We start from the raw sequence: 16,759 nt of genomic DNA, 5'->3' as shown, positions 1-16,759 counted from the left end.
ATAAATATAATTAAAAAAATTTATTGTTTTATTATGTATAAAAAATAAAATAAATAAAAAATATAAACGGAGAAAATAATTTGTTTACTAAAAATTGAATATAAGTTATTGATTGAGAAATAATAATTATATATAAATAACAATTATAGACTATTTATGTATCTATCTATATATTAGTGGCTGCTACTTAAGCCAAAGCATTAAAATTTGATGGTCTACATGGCAGCAATAATTTTGACATTTAATGTTGCAACACCAGTATGTACCTGGACAACTCAAAACCAGCCATCAATACTCTAAAAATTAGATTTTTAAAATATTTCCTTTTTTTTTAAAAAAAAAAAGAGAGAAAACAATAGTGCAATAACTACTTTGGAAGCTGATCTACCAAATCAAGGGCCAGATCTTTCCTCGGATGCCAACATCACAAACCTGCATAAATCCCTTCCTTATGAGTGAAAGATTCCAAGCCAATAGTTACATTAAATAGACTCTTTTTATTTTACAGAAAATATTATTATTATTATTATTATTATTATTATTATTATTATTATTATAATATACGAGTATTTAAGTAAGAAGGAATTGAAAATGAAACTACGTTTCCCACTGGTTGCTTCTTTTAATTTTTTTGTTTCGTTCACACATGAAGGGTTAAATTATGAACAATTTGATAGGTGCAGAGAAGAGAGGAGAAAGCATGGATGAGTGGATGCGGAAGTTCTGGTAGCTTCCACACTCTGTGGAAACTTTTTGCCGTATTATCCCAACGTCCAGTCTTCTCCACCTAAATCTCACTCTCACATACCCTCCGCTGTAACTACACGCGCTCTTCCACAGCAAAACTTCTCCACCATCCAACTAACAAATCAGGCCTTCATGCTTTATCTCAGTTTTTCCGATTAAAATGTCAGGTAGACCAACCAGTCAAAACCCATCATTTCTATTTAAATCTCTCTCCTTAAGCCCCTAACTACTACTCTCCTCCTCTCTTTTCAAATTTTCGTCAACATTACCAATTATATTAAATTACAATTTACTTCGCTATCTATTTTTACAAATTAATTATTTATTTAAAATCGAATTAAACTTTAAAAATTTTTCTCTTTTAATAAAATTATTTTAATATATACATAATTTACTCAAAAAAAATAATACAACTGATGTAACTATATTTTTTATGAAAAGGATAAATTTTTTGGTTTTTTAAATTACAAGAATAAACATTTAACTTTACAATATAAAAATAAAATATAGGAATTAAATTGTCCATACACTTATCAAGATTTCTTGGCCAACTCAAGCCATCATTCCTCAAAGTCATCTACCTTTCTTTTGGCCCGCTCTCTATTAATTACCTGCTGGTCTCTACGTTTTGCCTATTGCTATTATACCTTCCCTTCTTCTCCTGCTTAAATCGCTGCATACCTTCTTTTCTTCCTTTCTTCCAGCTGAGCTTGATCAGTTTTAGCTCACATGATTGTACTCTTTTCCATCTGCTTACTTATCTTGCGAACTCCCAACTGATTTTCCCTTTAGCCGCCTCAATTTTGATTATAGAGGTTTCAGGATCAGAGTGTTCAGTACAAGAATGGCTGCGCCGCCCAATAGCCGCTTGCAGAGTATGTTGCAGGCCGCGGTGCAATCGGTTCAATGGACTTACAGTCTCTTTTGGCAAGTTTGTCCCCATCAAGGGTAATTTCCTTCTTCTTAAATTTAGAATTCACCTTCATATTATATATGTAGTGTTTGAGGAATTCTCTAAAATGAGTATGGACCAATGGCAGGATCTTAGTATGGGGAGATGGGTATTACAATGGAGCAATCAAGACTAGAAAGACAGTGCAACCAATGGAGGTTAGTGCCGAGGAGGCTTCTTTGCAAAGGAGCCAGCAGCTTAGAGAGCTTTATGAGTCACTGTCGGCAGGAGAAACGAACCAGCCAGTAAGGAGGCCTAGTGCAGCGTTGTCACCAGAGGACTTGACGGAGTCCGAATGGTTCTATTTGATGTGTGTTTCCTTCTCTTTTCCTCCTGGTGTGGGGTAAGTTGCACTAAATTTTAATCTTATTTCTCTTCAGTTTCTTTTGTTTTTTTTCCCCTCGGTTACTTCTATACGTGAATGTAAATTTCTTATCCTAGAGAAACTTGAGTTCGTACTCCTTCAAGTATGAACAAAAAAGTTATGAGTGAATGATCTCTTTTGTCTTACACTTAGACTGAAATCACTAACTAGTATCAGCAGAAGCAAAAGCACCCACCATTAATTATTTGTATTTATCTGAAATATAAATGATTCCAAAGATTTCCCTTGAAGGAAACTTGGGTATTTATTTTAGAGTGAATTCACTTCAATGTTTGTCCGTTTGAAGAGATGAAGCAAATTAATAGGAGTACGTAGCCTCATCACTACACAACGCTTTCGTTTCACTTAGTTAAATGGCCTGGTTGCCATTGAACGGCTGGTCAGAAGAGTGGTAATTTGGACTGTTAGGAAATTCTACGATGCATTTATTGCACGATAGATAACATGTAGCAAACTGAGATAGTTATCATCGACTAATCATCAAAGTCACCAATTCGTTCGAGAAAAAAAAAGGGGGGAAGAAAATTATGGTTTTGACTTTAGGTATTTCGTGAAAAAGGAGAAAAAGCTAGTGAGTTGTTCACGTTTTGCATAACCTGAAAACTCATATATACACTAAGTTGTCCGAACACCGACAAATAAAAAACTCTTAAGTAATTTTAATACACAAGTAAAATGAGTTGTTTGGTAAAGATTATTCTATTGTTCCCACACGGAGAGGTAGAAGTGCATTTGAATGATATTCTCCTAAAGGGAAACCAAATTTCCACTTTGCTTTGAGCCACTTTTACACTGGCAGAGAATTGTCTACATAAACTATCAATTGTAGTCTCTGTAGCTATTCTTTTTTCTTCTTCCTGCCAGGATCGATGTTTCATGTTTCTTGTTGGGAAAAAGAGACAGACTCCACCAGTGGCCTTCGAAGTTCAAGTTGCTGAGTTCTAAAGCAGGCAATAATTGAAAACTTTTTCTGAGTCATTCTCTCCCCACGATTTAATTCCATAATCTTATGCCTCCTCTTCTCCAAACTCACATTAAATTTTCACTCTTAGAAAAATATTCTAATAAAAAAATTTATCGTTAAATATTAGAAGTTATCATTAATGATCATTTTATTCTATCGTTAGAAATTTTATCATTAAAATATTATACATCAATCATTAGTATTACGATGATACTATAATTGGTTATTAAAATTATAATAATAATATAAAATTATTTTTTATTAATAATAATTAATATAATCGTAAAAAATTTAATAACACAAATAAAATTTATTGTTAAAATTTTAATAAAAAATTATTATTTTTTAATATAATAATTTTAAAATAGTAATAATAATAAAAAAAATTAAATATTAATAATAATCGAGTATAATTAAAAATAATTAAATATAAATAATAATTAAAAATAATTAAATATTAATAATAATTGAGTAAATAATATTTTTCTTAAAAACGAAAAAGTTAATTTGTACTTTAACACCCAATACTCTTATTTTTAATAATATTAGTGTGCAAGAGTCGTTATGTTTAATATAACAACGATAAATTTGATGGTTATATTTATATCATTAATAAGAAAGTTAAATTATCTATTATCTTTTTATCCATAAAGTTATATTTCTTATAGTTTTTATGGCTGATTAAGTGCATCAATCATGACTATTCTTGTATCAAATGATATGCATCCTATTTGAGTATAAAAGAACTAGCTTCTCCTATTTGATATGAAAAATTGGTGAGAACACCTTTATTTTTTCATCGATATAATGCGAACAGAATAATATCTGTAATTATATAAAAAATTATTTAATATAGATAATATACGATCAAATTAATTAATAGATTAATATAATCATGTGTATAATGATGCCATATACTATATTTTATGGATGATAACAATTGCTATTTATTTACTATTATAGTGTGATTAATAATTAATTTGCATCAAGTAAAAAACACAGGTGTTGGATTTATACGTGCTTGGTTAGCTTATACAAGTAAAATAAAGCATTCTTAACAATTTTGATGGACATATAGATAATACGTGCGGCATATTAACTATATGATATACATTATGCATGTAGGTTACCGGGAAAGGCATATGCACGGCGGCAGCACGTGTGGCTTACCGGTGCAAACGAGGTTGACAGCAAGACTTTTTCTAGGGCTATTCTTGCAAAGGTATATATATATATAGACGGACGCTCGATCGGCACATATATTATTAGTTATAGCCAACAGCTTTAATTTTCTAACTCTTTATTCTCTCTTGTTTATGAATACAACCGTTGGCGAAATGAATAACGCGTAGAGTGCCCGTATACAGGTAAATTTCATTATACATTGGGTTATACTATTTACTAGACAGCAGGCTGCTGCTTCCTTATTAATTTGGACGAACATATGACATTTTTCTGCTGTGACGGTGGCAGACTGTATTGTGCATCCCACTTCTTGATGGTGTTGTGGAGCTCGGAACAACTGAGAAGGTAATTCTAAATAATAGTCGTTAATTTTCTTGATGATTTTTTCTTTTGCATGTGCTCCGGAGATTTGGCTAACGGTGGATTTTACTCTGGTGGCATTTGACTATAGGTTCAAGAGGACCTTGGATTTGTTCAACGAGTGAAGGGCTTCTTCACTGACCACCACCATCCCCCTCTTCCCCCACCACCAAAACCAGCTCTTTCGGAACACTCAACTTCCAACCCCACCACCTCATCAGATCAACCCCACTTCCAGTCTCCCATCCCCTCCACATATGGCGTCACAGATCCTACAACCAATGATAAACAAGATGACGACGAAGAGGAAGAGGAAGAGGAAGAGGAGGAGGATGAAGATGAAGATGACGAAGACCAAGAAGGGTCCGACTCAGAAGCCGAAACAGGTCGAAACACTCGCTCAATCGCTACGCTAGTACAAAATGCTGAAACCGTGACAACAGCAGAGCCAAGCGAACTGATGCAACTGGAGATGTCCGAGGATATTAGATTTGGCTCTCCGGACGATGGGTCTAATAATTTGGAATCAGATTTGCGGTTGATCGGTTCAGGAAATCTAGCGGATCATCAAAGTCGAGGTGACTCGTTTAGAGTGGAGTCAGCTGGGAGGTGGGCTATGGGGCAAGATCCGTCGAGTAATAACCTTCAAGCAGCACATGCAGCAGGTAAAGAACTGTTAGGCTCTGTACTGCATTTGCATATAGCACCAGAATTTGCCGGTAAGGATAGTGGAGAGTGGGCCTCTCTCATGGGAGATTAGTTAGTGAAATGGAAAAAATTTCTTTGATAAAGAAATGGAAAAAACTTATTCGTAGCTATCTGCCCAACAAGTAGATTCAGCAGATTCTAGCAGGTGGGTCCCTGTGGACATGTAGTAGAACTTGGATCCACGCTCTCTATTGTCGCCCGTAATATGACGACCTTTACTATTGGTCTCTGTACTAAACAAAACTATATGGCCATCCAATGGGCTCGAGTTTTGTTACGTGCCTTTTGCTCTGCGTCTTTGGGATCTTTCTAACTTTTATTATTAATTTGTTTAGGTACATGACTGACAGAATTCTACACCTGCACCTGCACGCGTGGAAAATGCTTTTTAATTACTGGTATTATTAATCTTTTTTTTTTCCCTTCAGGACCACCTCCACTGCAAGAGGTGCCCCAGGAAGACACCCACTACTCCCAAACAGTCTCGGCCATTCTCCAGGGCGAGCGCATGCGGTGGGCCGAGTCATCCGCCGCAGCTTACCTCTCATACTCCAACCAATCTGCATTCATTAAGTGGACAAACCGCTGCTCTGATCACGTCCTTCACTTTACTGTCGAGGGCACATCCCAGTGGTTCCTCAAATACATTCTCTTCAGCGTCCCCTACCTCCACCACAAATACCGTGAAGAGAATTCACCCAGGTCACGTGATGGAGATTCTGCTAATCGCTTCCGCAAGGGTAGCTCTACCCAGGATGAGCTCAGTGCCAACCACGTCCTTGCTGAGCGCCGACGACGAGAGAAGCTCAACGAGAGGTTTATAATACTGAGGTCACTAGTCCCTTTCGTCACCAAAATGGACAAAGCCTCAATATTGGGGGACACCATAGAGTACGTAAAGCAACTCCGTAAAAAAATTCAAGAGTTGGAAGCGCGTAACCGACATATGGAGATTGAGCAAAGGTCAAGATTGGCAGAACCACCACGGAGAACGTCTAGCTTGAAAGAACAAAGAAGTGCGGTCACCGTTCTGGAGAAGACTAAAATTGGTCCGGGATCAGATAAGAGGAAGTTAAGAATAGTAGAGGGTAGTGGCGGCTGCATGAAGCCTAAGACGGTGGAGAGGTCGGAGTTGGAGGCAGAGACAAACATAGAAGTGTCGATAATAGAGTGTGATGCGTTGCTAGAGATACAATGCGAGTACAAAGAAGGGCTGCTACTTGATATAATGCAAATGCTTAGGGAGCTTCGGATAGAAACAACAGCAGTTCAGTCATCTTTGAATAATGGGGTATTTGCGGCTGAATTGAGGGCCAAGGTAAAGGACAATGTTAGTGGAAGGAAGGTGAGCATTGTGGAGGTAAAGAGGGCAATACGTAAAATAATTCCTCATGATTGATTTTTTTTTTTCTTTATTTTTGGACTAGCTTAGAGTAATTAAATAATTTTATGTAATGTGACGATTCTTAGTGAAGATAATCTCACGTAGCCGTGTACAATTTTAGTGTCATATTGTAGAGTTGATGAGTGGTCATCCATGAAATGTAACATGTATCGAAAATTGCAAGATTTTTGTTGCTCCATTTAGCCAGATAATTGATAAAGCCTGAGTAAACCAGCAGCGTCACAAAGAAATGGGCGTATTGAATTGAAACAATTTGATGGAAAAACTCAAATTCAAAATCTTCATTTCCTGTCCAGTGAAAATCAATTAGTTTATCTCTTGATTGGTAAGTAATATCTTTATAAATACATGAAATTTATTATTTTTATATACTTCATTATAGTTTTATAAATTAAGTCCATGTAAATTCTGTAAGTTTTTTTCTTCCCTTAATTTATAGTATGTTATTTTTTCTTTTTATCTATTGTATATTTAATTTCTATATTGAATATTTTTTTTTTGAAAGGATTGAGAAATTAGAAAATTGAGGAGTAGAAGTTGATATCTTTCATATTTACTCAGATACACTAACTAAAATATAATTATAATAAATAAATAAATAAAATTACCAGAATGCCCTAAATAATTCTCCCACTGTCCCTCTCTTCCTAGTCTTCTATTCCTCTCATCTTCGTGGTACCGTCTAGGGGTGATCATTCGGTCGGTTCGATTCAAAACCGAACCGAATCAAAATAACCGAAAATCAAATTGAATAATTTTATAAAAATCGAACCGAACTGAATAAGAGTGATAACCGAATTGAATCGAACCGATTTAATTCAGTTCGATTAGATCGGTTTAATCGGTTAAACCGATTTTTAACCTTTTCTTTGTTTTTTTTGAAATGAGATTTTTAAGTTCAGTTATCTCGATTTCAAACCGATCTGATTCGATTCGATCGATTCAAGTCACACAACAGCACACGACAGCAGCGACATGCGACGACCGACGCGATGCCGACGATTGCACGGAGAGAGAGACTAGAGAGCGACGGAGGAATGAGGCAAGGAGGAGTCGGCGTCGCTGGGTCACGCAGCCGGAGGAATGAGGCAAGGAGGAGTCGGGTCGCTGGATCACGCAGCCGCAGGAAGAGTCGGCGACTAAGGTCAGAATGCATCTGTAGCCGTTGCAGTAAACAAACGGAGATAGGAGGAGGACAAGATCTTTCAGAAAATTAGAGTGGGGCATTTCGAGGGCACTGAAAGGCAAATGCGCTTTCCACAGGTATCACCGTTAGCGGGCTACACTGCCTCCTTCGACTGGAGGTCAGCGGCCAAATAGATAATCCTTAAGGGGATCTCTTACTTCATTAGAACGGGAACTGACACAGGGTATATCCCTGGTTGAACGGCGAGCCATTGATCCACCAGCCATCTAGATCCCACCCGACCGCAGTGGAAAGGTTTCAGTCAGTTAGCTCAATCATAAATAGATAAATCGACGAGTGGAATAGAAAGAAGATTCTCCACCGATTAAATGAGGACATAGCAAATCAGATCATACAAGGAGGACACGCAGCCGGAGGAATGAGGCAAGGAGGAGTCGGGTCGCTGGGTCACGCAGCCGCAACGTACAAGCCGAGTTATCCGAAGATGGTCAATCAGTCAATCTCGTCGGAAAGAGAGTGGAGGTTGGACGGTGAAAGCGCCGCTGGAAGTGGTGGATGGATGGAGGCACAGGCGGCGTGGAATCTGGAAGGGGGACAGCGTGAGACTCTGTGTGGGATGTGGCAGACGAGAATGAGAGGAGATGACTTTTAGATCTAGGACAAATAAAGGAACTACTGAAAACGACGTAGTATTGCTGATTTCGGTTCGGTTCGGTTTAATCGAAATTTTTGGATCCAAAACCGAACCGAACCGAAATCACCGATTTTTTAAAAAATTAAACCCGAAACGAATCAAATAAAAAGTAAAACCAAACTAAATTTTCAAAATTAATCGATTCGATCGATTATTTCAATTTAAACCGAATACTGCTCAGTCGTACTACCGTCCATTTTAAGCTTCCAGCCCTCTCTTCTGTCCTTTCTCTTACCCTTTGTCTCTCAAGTGCTCCATACGATACAAGGGACTTGAATAATAAATAAATGAAGGATATTTAAGCAGAGAAATTTAATGGTGGAGAGAGATAAAAACAACCTAGGTGAAAAAATGTGGGGTACTAACTTTCAATCATAAGTTGAAATTAAATTCGTAAAATCACATTTTCAAATTGAAAAATAATAATCAATATAGAGTAAAAGAAAAATTGTAAGTTGAAAATTGCAAAATCACATATCAAACCCACTGATAGGATTGGAGAACATCCTTTATCCGATTACGAATGAAAACATATATTTGTGATACTATATATACTTAATACATTTTAAGTATAACCAAATTGTTTAGAAAAATTCATTTTATAATAAAATAATTCAATTAAATTTTTATAAATTATGCGTCACATATTTTTTAAATTGAAAAATAATTTTTTATTGCATATACCAGCTCCACCAATTACACCCATAATTAATCATTTTAAGGAGGGGAAATTTCAATCCTCTCACTATCTTATACGGTAATATTTTTGCATGAGACATCAGAATAGAGTTGAGCAGAATTGAAAAAATTAATTAAATTGAATTAATTTAAAATTTTAACTTAATTTTTATTTACTTTAATTTAATATAATTTTTAATTTTAAAAATTTTAATTACTTCAATTCAGTTTGATTTTAATAAAAAAAATTAAAAAAATAAATGAAATTGATAATATATTATTGTTAATAATATAAAGATTAAATCATAATTTTAAAATATTTTAATTAAATTTTAAAATATTAAAAATAAAATATAAAAATAAAAAGTTTTATTAAAAAATTAACTGATTAAATTAATTTGATTTAATTTTTATTTAAAATTAATTTAATTTTTATAAATATTAAATTTTTATTTTTATTTTATTTAATTTGATTTAATTTTAATGGAGGAATCTTTTTATATGCATATTAAATTGGCTCGTTATGAAATATAATTGGTATAAGTGTATTTTCATGGTATTTTAATAAACATCAATTGAGGCGGCACTGACACTGAGGGAGTAGTTCTCCAATCTTTTACCTTTGCCTCGGACCGCTTTTGAAAAAGCCTGCTGCCATACCATCCAAAACACAGTGTTAGCAACGTTGTGCACAGTGTTTTCCCGTCCCGCCGAAACTTCAATTCAAATAGGCCTCCATTATCTACTGAATCCAATGTGCTTAACCAACACACAGCAAATCTTTACTCAGTTTCTGAACTCAATTTGACGAAAAAAAAAAAGAAGAAATGGAATATACAGAGATCGAGACCAACGCAGTGACTCTGGACAATTCGGTGATCTTCCATGTCATAAAAGATGTGATAGGCTTCGTCCTCTACATGCACCAGCAGATCCCTTCGTAAGTTACTCTCGCTGCTCCGGCTTTGGATCTTTAACTATGATATTGTTTAAATTCCAACTCAAATTAGGTTTATTTGCGCTCCCCACTGTAATTCAATTGTTTTGTGAAGATTTTAATTCAAATTGTGCTTCTATTTTGCTTATGCTCCATTAGTTGTGTAGTTAGGGTTAAATGCAGTACGTTTGAAAATGTTCTCTAATATCAGCTTCTTATCCACAGTGTTTTGCAGGATATTCGCCTCGAATTCGATTCCCTGAAAGACGAGTACCGTGAACTGGTAACTTTAGCTGCATTAATCTGACTTCTATTACATCGATTGACAATTTTTTTCAGCAACCTAAGAATTGTCGATAATAGGCGGTGGATCTTGCACAAGCTGAAGCAATTGCATCTGTTCGGAGAAAGCATATGAGCAGAATTAGAGAGGTTAAAGTTAGAATTAGGAGAATGGAGAAGTTGATGAATACAATTAGTGGCCTTGAAAGTGCATTGCAACTGATAATTAGTGAGATTCCTAGCCTGGAGAGTTTTATTTTGGTTCTAGGAGCTAGTCCAATACGGCCCCAGAATGTGTATGAGTTGTGCTTTTCACGCGGAATACCTGTCCCAAGAGATGCAAGTGATTTCGCTAAAACCAAAGCAGCAGAAGGGCTTTCCAGAAAGGTCTGCTATGCTATTTTGATATCCAGATTTACTTGCAATTATTTTCTTTTATTATTATTATTTTTTTAATTGGGGTTTTAATACTTCATATTTTTGTTTTAACAGGCTATTCGAGCGTTGATAGCTAAGGGTGCTGGGTCTGATTCTTACCCAGGTATCTAGTAAAGCATATCCACTCATTTGAAATTATTATGGTGAGAGTTCAAACTGATGCTTCGCCTTCTTTTCCTGAGGTCCTACAAAATTGTTTATGTTTGTAAAAGCTCCATCTTCTTTCAATCTGCCCCTGCATTTTCTTCCAAAACGCGACTTCAGATATAGCAAAAAGGTAAGTATTAAACTACAAAATAGCAAGATGCTTTAGTATGCTTTTAATTGCATATGAGTTTTGCATAAACTGCCAATATGGCAATTCATTTCCAGATGAAAGGATCCTGCCTTTCCTACAAGTGTAATTGGATCAAATCTAATTTTCTATGTTGGATTGAAATGTATTAAGGTTTGATACTTTTACGAGAATGATCATGCTGTTACAGTATACTTTTGGTATAGATGCAAAAATTCAGATAAACAGTTAGTAAGCTTTGTTTAGCATTAGTGGGCGTTCTTGTTCTCTGATTAGTGCAATATCTAGGATCATGAATTTGGACCCAGCATTATCAAATGTATTTTCAGCTTCCTTAGATTAGGGTTTTCATGTGATGTATGTGAATGTTCATGCTTCCATGCTCTCTTATGAGTCAGATAATGCCTGTCAGACTGCAACTCAAATGCAAAAGCCAAAATCTAGAAATGGATTGTCCTGATTGTGCTTGTCAAACAAGCAGTTCCATCAATTTGAAGGATTCTGCTTCAAATGAATTTATCTGGTAAGTGAAACTTACTGTTCTAAATGGGGGTATACACTTGCTTTTAACTTCATTAAGTTTTGAAACCCAAATGATATATCACGAAGGGTAGACTGTGTTTAGTGCAGTTGTAAAATTTCCCCTCTTTAGTTTCAGAGAATTTGTTAATTACAAAGTCTGAAAAGAGAATGGCTTGATCTGAATCGATCTCTATTTCTGGTCTCATAAAATTGTGCAACTCCAAAGTTCCTCTCTTATGTAGTGAGCTATCTGATGTTCTCTTGCAGGTTTCAGTGTCGACATGTCGTGAAGGGCCTTGCATTTGCAACTCCAACAGAAGAATGAGAAAATTTCCTTGTAAGCATGTAGAGCTGCTTTTCTTTCACCTTTGCTGTTACTTCATTCAGGGATTTTTTTTTTTTCCAAATAGTTTAATGTAAATTCACATTATGCTCTTTTTTTCATAAGTTACTGCTTGAATTTTTAATCAATTGCTTTCACTGGTCCAGGCTATGGCATGGTTACAATTAGTGAGTATTTAGTAGTTATTTTCATGCAACTGCTTGTGAGTAGAGAATTTGAGTGTGGGAACACACATCGACTGTCTCATGGAAGCTTTCTAGTTCCAAAATGAATGTCCGTAAGATATTTCGCTATTAAAATTTGTAAAATGAGGGGCGAAAAGAGTTAACCATAACATGAAGTCCAATATGTACAAACATGTTGTGTACATAATACAAACAAATTGAACAATGAAGAGACATTTGTACTGTCATTATTTAAATTACAATGCAATTAATTGGGGTTTAGTTGACATGAACTTTTGCTTTTATGGATTTTCAGTCTAGCATTCATTTTTGGTGCTAGTAAGTCCATTCTTTGGGAAGCAATATCTCTGGTGAATAATTTTCATTCTGTGACACCACACAATATTGTGCTGTTGCTCCCCTGCCATTTTTATTTTTGATTGAATTGCAGTCTCCACCTTTTGAGTTATTCTTGGCATCTGCATGACAACCGTTAGTGACAAAATCGATCCTAAAGCAATAGCATGTAAAAAAGATAGGGATGTGAAGGATAACCTTGCCGGCGTGATATCTGCAGGCCAATTTCATGGGCATTTAGATTCAGAGCTTGAACAACGCGTGCAGGTAGAAGAACAGGGTAGAAAGCTGCAGTGATGGCAGACTTTAGTGTACAAACTAATTTTCTTAATTCTTACTGAAGGTTTAGTTTGTAATGTTATGACCAGTTCATTTGATTTGCTTCTTCTTCTTCTTTGACTTAATTGCAGTTGGTAAATGAAGTATAGCAGATCTATCTGTGATTCTAACATTCAAATACAGTACCTGGCTTCTTGCTGGATTGCAGGTTTGTGCCTGCCCTTCTTGGAAGAAAAACTCCTGTTCCACATGATTTTTGACCGGAATCTAGAAAAATAGCTTGCATTCCGTGTACTCCTGATGCCCCATTAATAGGGTATTTTGTTCTAAAATGAGGTCTTGGGCTAGATTTTGAGCGCTGAGAAAACATGCAGGTAAGGTAAAACAGTTTTCAGTGCTAGAAGAATACCAGCCTGAAAGAATTAGCTAATGTCTCCCTTACATTATATAAAGTAAAACTGGTGTCAGAAAAATAACACATACAAGTTACTTGTGAAGAGAAGAAAAATTATTAGTTAGGTATAAAGAAATCTGATTGAAACAATTTAACAAGAAGAAAACCCTTTAGTAACCTCCTCAAGTCAACTACCATCCACAGCCGAGTTGCTTCTAACCTAAGGTTTTAATCTTGTGTTTTGGGTGCTACCTGACCAATGCCCAACTAAAAGGGTTTGTTTTGCATATATATATTGATTATTTGTTGCTAGAGGGGAAAAAAATAGAGTGTATATTTACGGTTACCAAATCCACCTAATTATAGTGCATATTTTAGAAATTTTCAAGATGAGCATCCTAGTTCCTGGTATATGATATTTTATTCTAAATAGCCATGAATATCAGAGGTTGCACTTTTTCAGTAGAATTTCCTTCAATCTGAAAGTTTATTTGTCTTACCATCTATGGCACTCTATGCCGTCCCTTAATTTCCTAACGACACTTGTTCGTATCACAGCTAATGGTTTCTTATTGGAAGAGGGAGGGGAGAGAATGTCAATGTCAAATCCTTCAGAGATCCAAATGATCAACTTTTAACTTGTCACAAGATTTTGATCCCAAAGGTTACGAAGAGTGAGCCCCATTTAGGTAGGATTCATTACTAATGAGAAGCACTATGACAATAGTTATAAACGAGTTCCTATAACTGATAACAACAGCTTGAATATATAATTCGGCACTTACTTTTTATATGAAAAAGTAAGTTATCGTTTAATCTTTTTATTATTAACTTTTAATTCTTAATTTTATAAAAGTGTAACTCATGACTACTATGACGAACTTGAGTTATATATTTTTGCAAATTTATTAGTTAAATAGTTATATTTTTATAAAAATTAACTATAAAAAATATTAAGATGTTATTAATTTTTAAATAAATATAAATGATTAAATTATATATTTAGCCTTATTGAAATCAAAGGCTTTCATGCATCTAGCTTGTTATTTTATTCCAATAATTGCATGGGCATGGAAGCGTATGAAAATTGACCACAACATATGAGAGATGCAATTCCATATATAACTCTTCAAAATATCATGGTAGTGCTATTGCTACCACTTGAAAAATGTGACACTTCCTTTACACTTGTAATAAACCCAAAAATAGTAGCAGTTGATGTCTGGTGTATGCAATAGTGTTTAGTTCAGTTTTTTTTTTTTTTTTCAAATTTTTTCGACAATCAGAGTGTTTGTGATTGATCAATACTATTCTATCATTTAAATCACTATGCTTTAGTTCATTTTGAACACCGCACCTTATACTATAGTATTAAAAAAGCCAAACTAGAAAACTCTTAAGCAAAAACACCAATACAATAAAAGAAATGAAGAGGTACTAGTTGTTGCGGTTGCGGAAGCAATTTTGGAAGATAGCGATGTTGCTGAGCCTGAGGGTTGTGTTGGTATTCCTGTAAGAAAATGAAACCATGTAAAGTTTAATGCAAAAACTGATGCAAAAGGCCAAGTATCCAGCAATGGTTGGACCCCAAGACAGAAATGTGAAAAATGAATGAGTTGTGCGTGAGAGATGAGAGAGTTGAATCACCTTGGTTTCCCATATTGCTTCATGTAGAACATGAGAAGGTAGCCATGGAATTCCTTCCTCCAACCCGACTTCTCCATCCTCATTATTTGCCATTAGAAACAGAAACAGGGAGAGCGCTTCAGTTTCCTCGTTTTGGAAGCTGCACCAGACGAGAAGAGGAGGTGCTTTTAAGCTCCCAACATCTAACCTGCAACTTAACTAAATAGTTACGTGGAGAGGTTAGAGAAAAATAAAATGATAGATTGTGGGGCCTGAAGAGGAAGATTACCTCTACGTTCTTCCGAAGCGCGTGGATAACATCTTCCTTACTTCTGCTGAAACGCGACGTCGTTTGGTCCTTTCCTTTGTTCTTTGACGCTCCACTCCAAGTGCAGGCGTATGCTTTTGCTTTTCCAAACGGAACGGAGCTTAAATTAATTAAGCATTATTTTCTACTTGAATTACGTTTGCAATTCTGAATTTAATCGGTTTCTTCTTTTTGGGTGGGTTGGCTTCTTAATTTACCAATTTGACCTCTCACATTATTTTCATTAATCTTGCTATTTTTTGCCCAAAATTAAGAAAATTTTCTAAACGCAGAAAATGGGAAGTGGAAACGCAAATGGACTTTGAATCCGTTTAATTTATAGTTCAAAATTTTAGAGATTAAGCAATAAGAACATGATTATAAATTACTAAGATACTTGGATTACGTGTTTCTGTTCCACAAAGCAGCAAGTACAGCTGCATGTTTCCAAAATTTGCTAGATCAATTACCAACTTCAATGGGATAGTCGTATTTCTAAAGATTAATGCTGTAAATAACCCTTATATGTTAATTAAAATCATAAACGAAGATTAATTTAATTGGCAAGAAATATTTTATTCTTAAGAATTTGTAGAATTAATATGATGATAAATGTATTGGAGTGGATGTGTAAGATTTCAAGATGAACACATCTGTCATGTCTTATAATTTTCATAAAAAAAGAAAAAGAAAAATAAAATACAGGATTCAAGTATCCTAATTAAGTTATTTGGAAACCAAAGAATGAGTACATTTAACACGGTATAATAAAATTAAAAGGGGTATTTCAGTCATAAGACGGAAAATAGGAATCAAAATTAAGAGCCAACAATACGTGGGTTTGGTAAACCCTCTTTTTTATTGGGTCGGTGTCGCATTCGCGTAATGCCTACTGCTCCATAGTCACGCATATAAACAAACCACTCTTACTAAAAAGATCTTATCATTTCCAAAATTTTAGTACTAAGATATTACATTTTTCTCTGTACCCATATAGCAATATTGGTGAGCCGTTGAGCTGGTCACTGGTGATGACTCAAGAGCCAAAATTATCAAAGATTTTCCTAATCAGTTTATAGATATCTTAAGACACGGCCTGTGCCTATTCTTCTTAACAACCCACACCAACCCAAGAAAATCAACTTTCCCAACATTGTTTGGTTTGGAACGTGAGCACGAGGCGTCACTGCTCAGAAGATCCATAGACATTTGTACACGTGTCCAGAGAGGAATTTTTGAGGGTTATGATATATTTCTACTGGCTACATCATATGCTTTTAATGGAAGGTAATGAGATGTAGCCTAGGGATATTGGTCAACTACTTTTATAGTTCACTACTTCTTATGTCTTTGTTGTTTGGACTTTGGAATGTCTCTGGGCAACTAGTTTTCTTCTATAACTAATTTCTTTCCCAAAACAATTCCAACACGAAAACTTCCAAACAGTTGGCTGAGGACAACTTCACAAGTTTTTTAGGGGGACAGCGGTGTCTTGCTCCTCTCTATATTAATAACCCTTGACCCTATACATAAAGGAAAGGCTAGTTGTTATCATACTTAAATCTTCAAAAAATTCCAGTGGATACCATA

General features: G+C 35.2%; 3 protein-coding genes across 8 annotated transcripts; 2 read left to right on the top strand and 1 right to left on the bottom strand.

Annotated features, from left to right (window-relative positions):
* The first annotated feature begins 1,306 nt into the window (after positions 1-1,306).
* LOC110611785 (transcription factor BHLH42) lies at positions 1,307-6,884 on the top strand. The gene is made up of 7 exons (XM_021752266.2): positions 1,307-1,695; positions 1,788-2,042; positions 4,174-4,270; positions 4,401-4,415; positions 4,522-4,578; positions 4,685-5,258; positions 5,730-6,884. The coding sequence occupies exons 1-7, from the start codon at positions 1,592-1,594 to the stop codon at positions 6,698-6,700; spliced, it is 2,073 nt and encodes a 690-aa protein (XP_021607958.1). The 5' UTR covers positions 1,307-1,591; the 3' UTR covers positions 6,701-6,884.
* Positions 6,885-9,800: 2,916 nt separating this feature from the next.
* On the top strand, positions 9,801-14,052 carry LOC110619638. Of its 6 annotated transcripts, none has more exons than XR_006352385.1 (10): positions 9,801-10,165; positions 10,388-10,445; positions 10,526-10,831; positions 10,937-10,985; positions 11,065-11,159; positions 11,576-11,700; positions 11,967-12,036; positions 12,784-12,874; positions 12,974-13,050; positions 13,795-14,052. XR_006352385.1 is itself a non-coding variant. In XM_021763181.2 (8 exons), exons 1-7 carry the CDS (start codon positions 10,053-10,055, stop codon positions 12,022-12,024), a joined length of 804 nt encoding a protein of 267 aa, XP_021618873.1. In that variant the 5' UTR covers positions 9,801-10,052; the 3' UTR covers positions 12,025-12,044; positions 12,784-13,020. The 6 variants fall into 6 exon arrangements, 3 of the variants coding, with proteins under 3 accessions (XP_021618873.1, XP_021618880.1, XP_021618858.1); XR_006352388.1 differs by having other exon boundaries at positions 11,967-12,044; XR_006352387.1 differs by having other exon boundaries at positions 12,784-13,050.
* On the bottom strand, positions 12,352-15,054 carry LOC110619665. Its single transcript, XM_021763200.2, has 5 exons — positions 14,884-15,054; positions 14,675-14,746; positions 13,029-13,200; positions 12,762-12,851; positions 12,352-12,685 (listed from the first exon to the last, which is right to left on the bottom strand). Exons 1-5 carry the CDS (start codon positions 14,974-14,976, stop codon positions 12,543-12,545), a joined length of 570 nt encoding a protein of 189 aa, XP_021618892.1. The 5' UTR covers positions 14,977-15,054; the 3' UTR covers positions 12,352-12,542.
* Between the last annotated feature and the right edge of the window lie 1,705 nt (positions 15,055-16,759).

This window comes from Manihot esculenta, chromosome 1 (genome assembly GCF_001659605.2).
Source record: "Manihot esculenta cultivar AM560-2 chromosome 1, M.esculenta_v8, whole genome shotgun sequence".
Lineage (NCBI taxonomy): Eukaryota > Viridiplantae > Streptophyta > Magnoliopsida > Malpighiales > Euphorbiaceae > Manihot > Manihot esculenta.
This window is presented reverse-complemented; position numbering and strand designations above follow the sequence as displayed.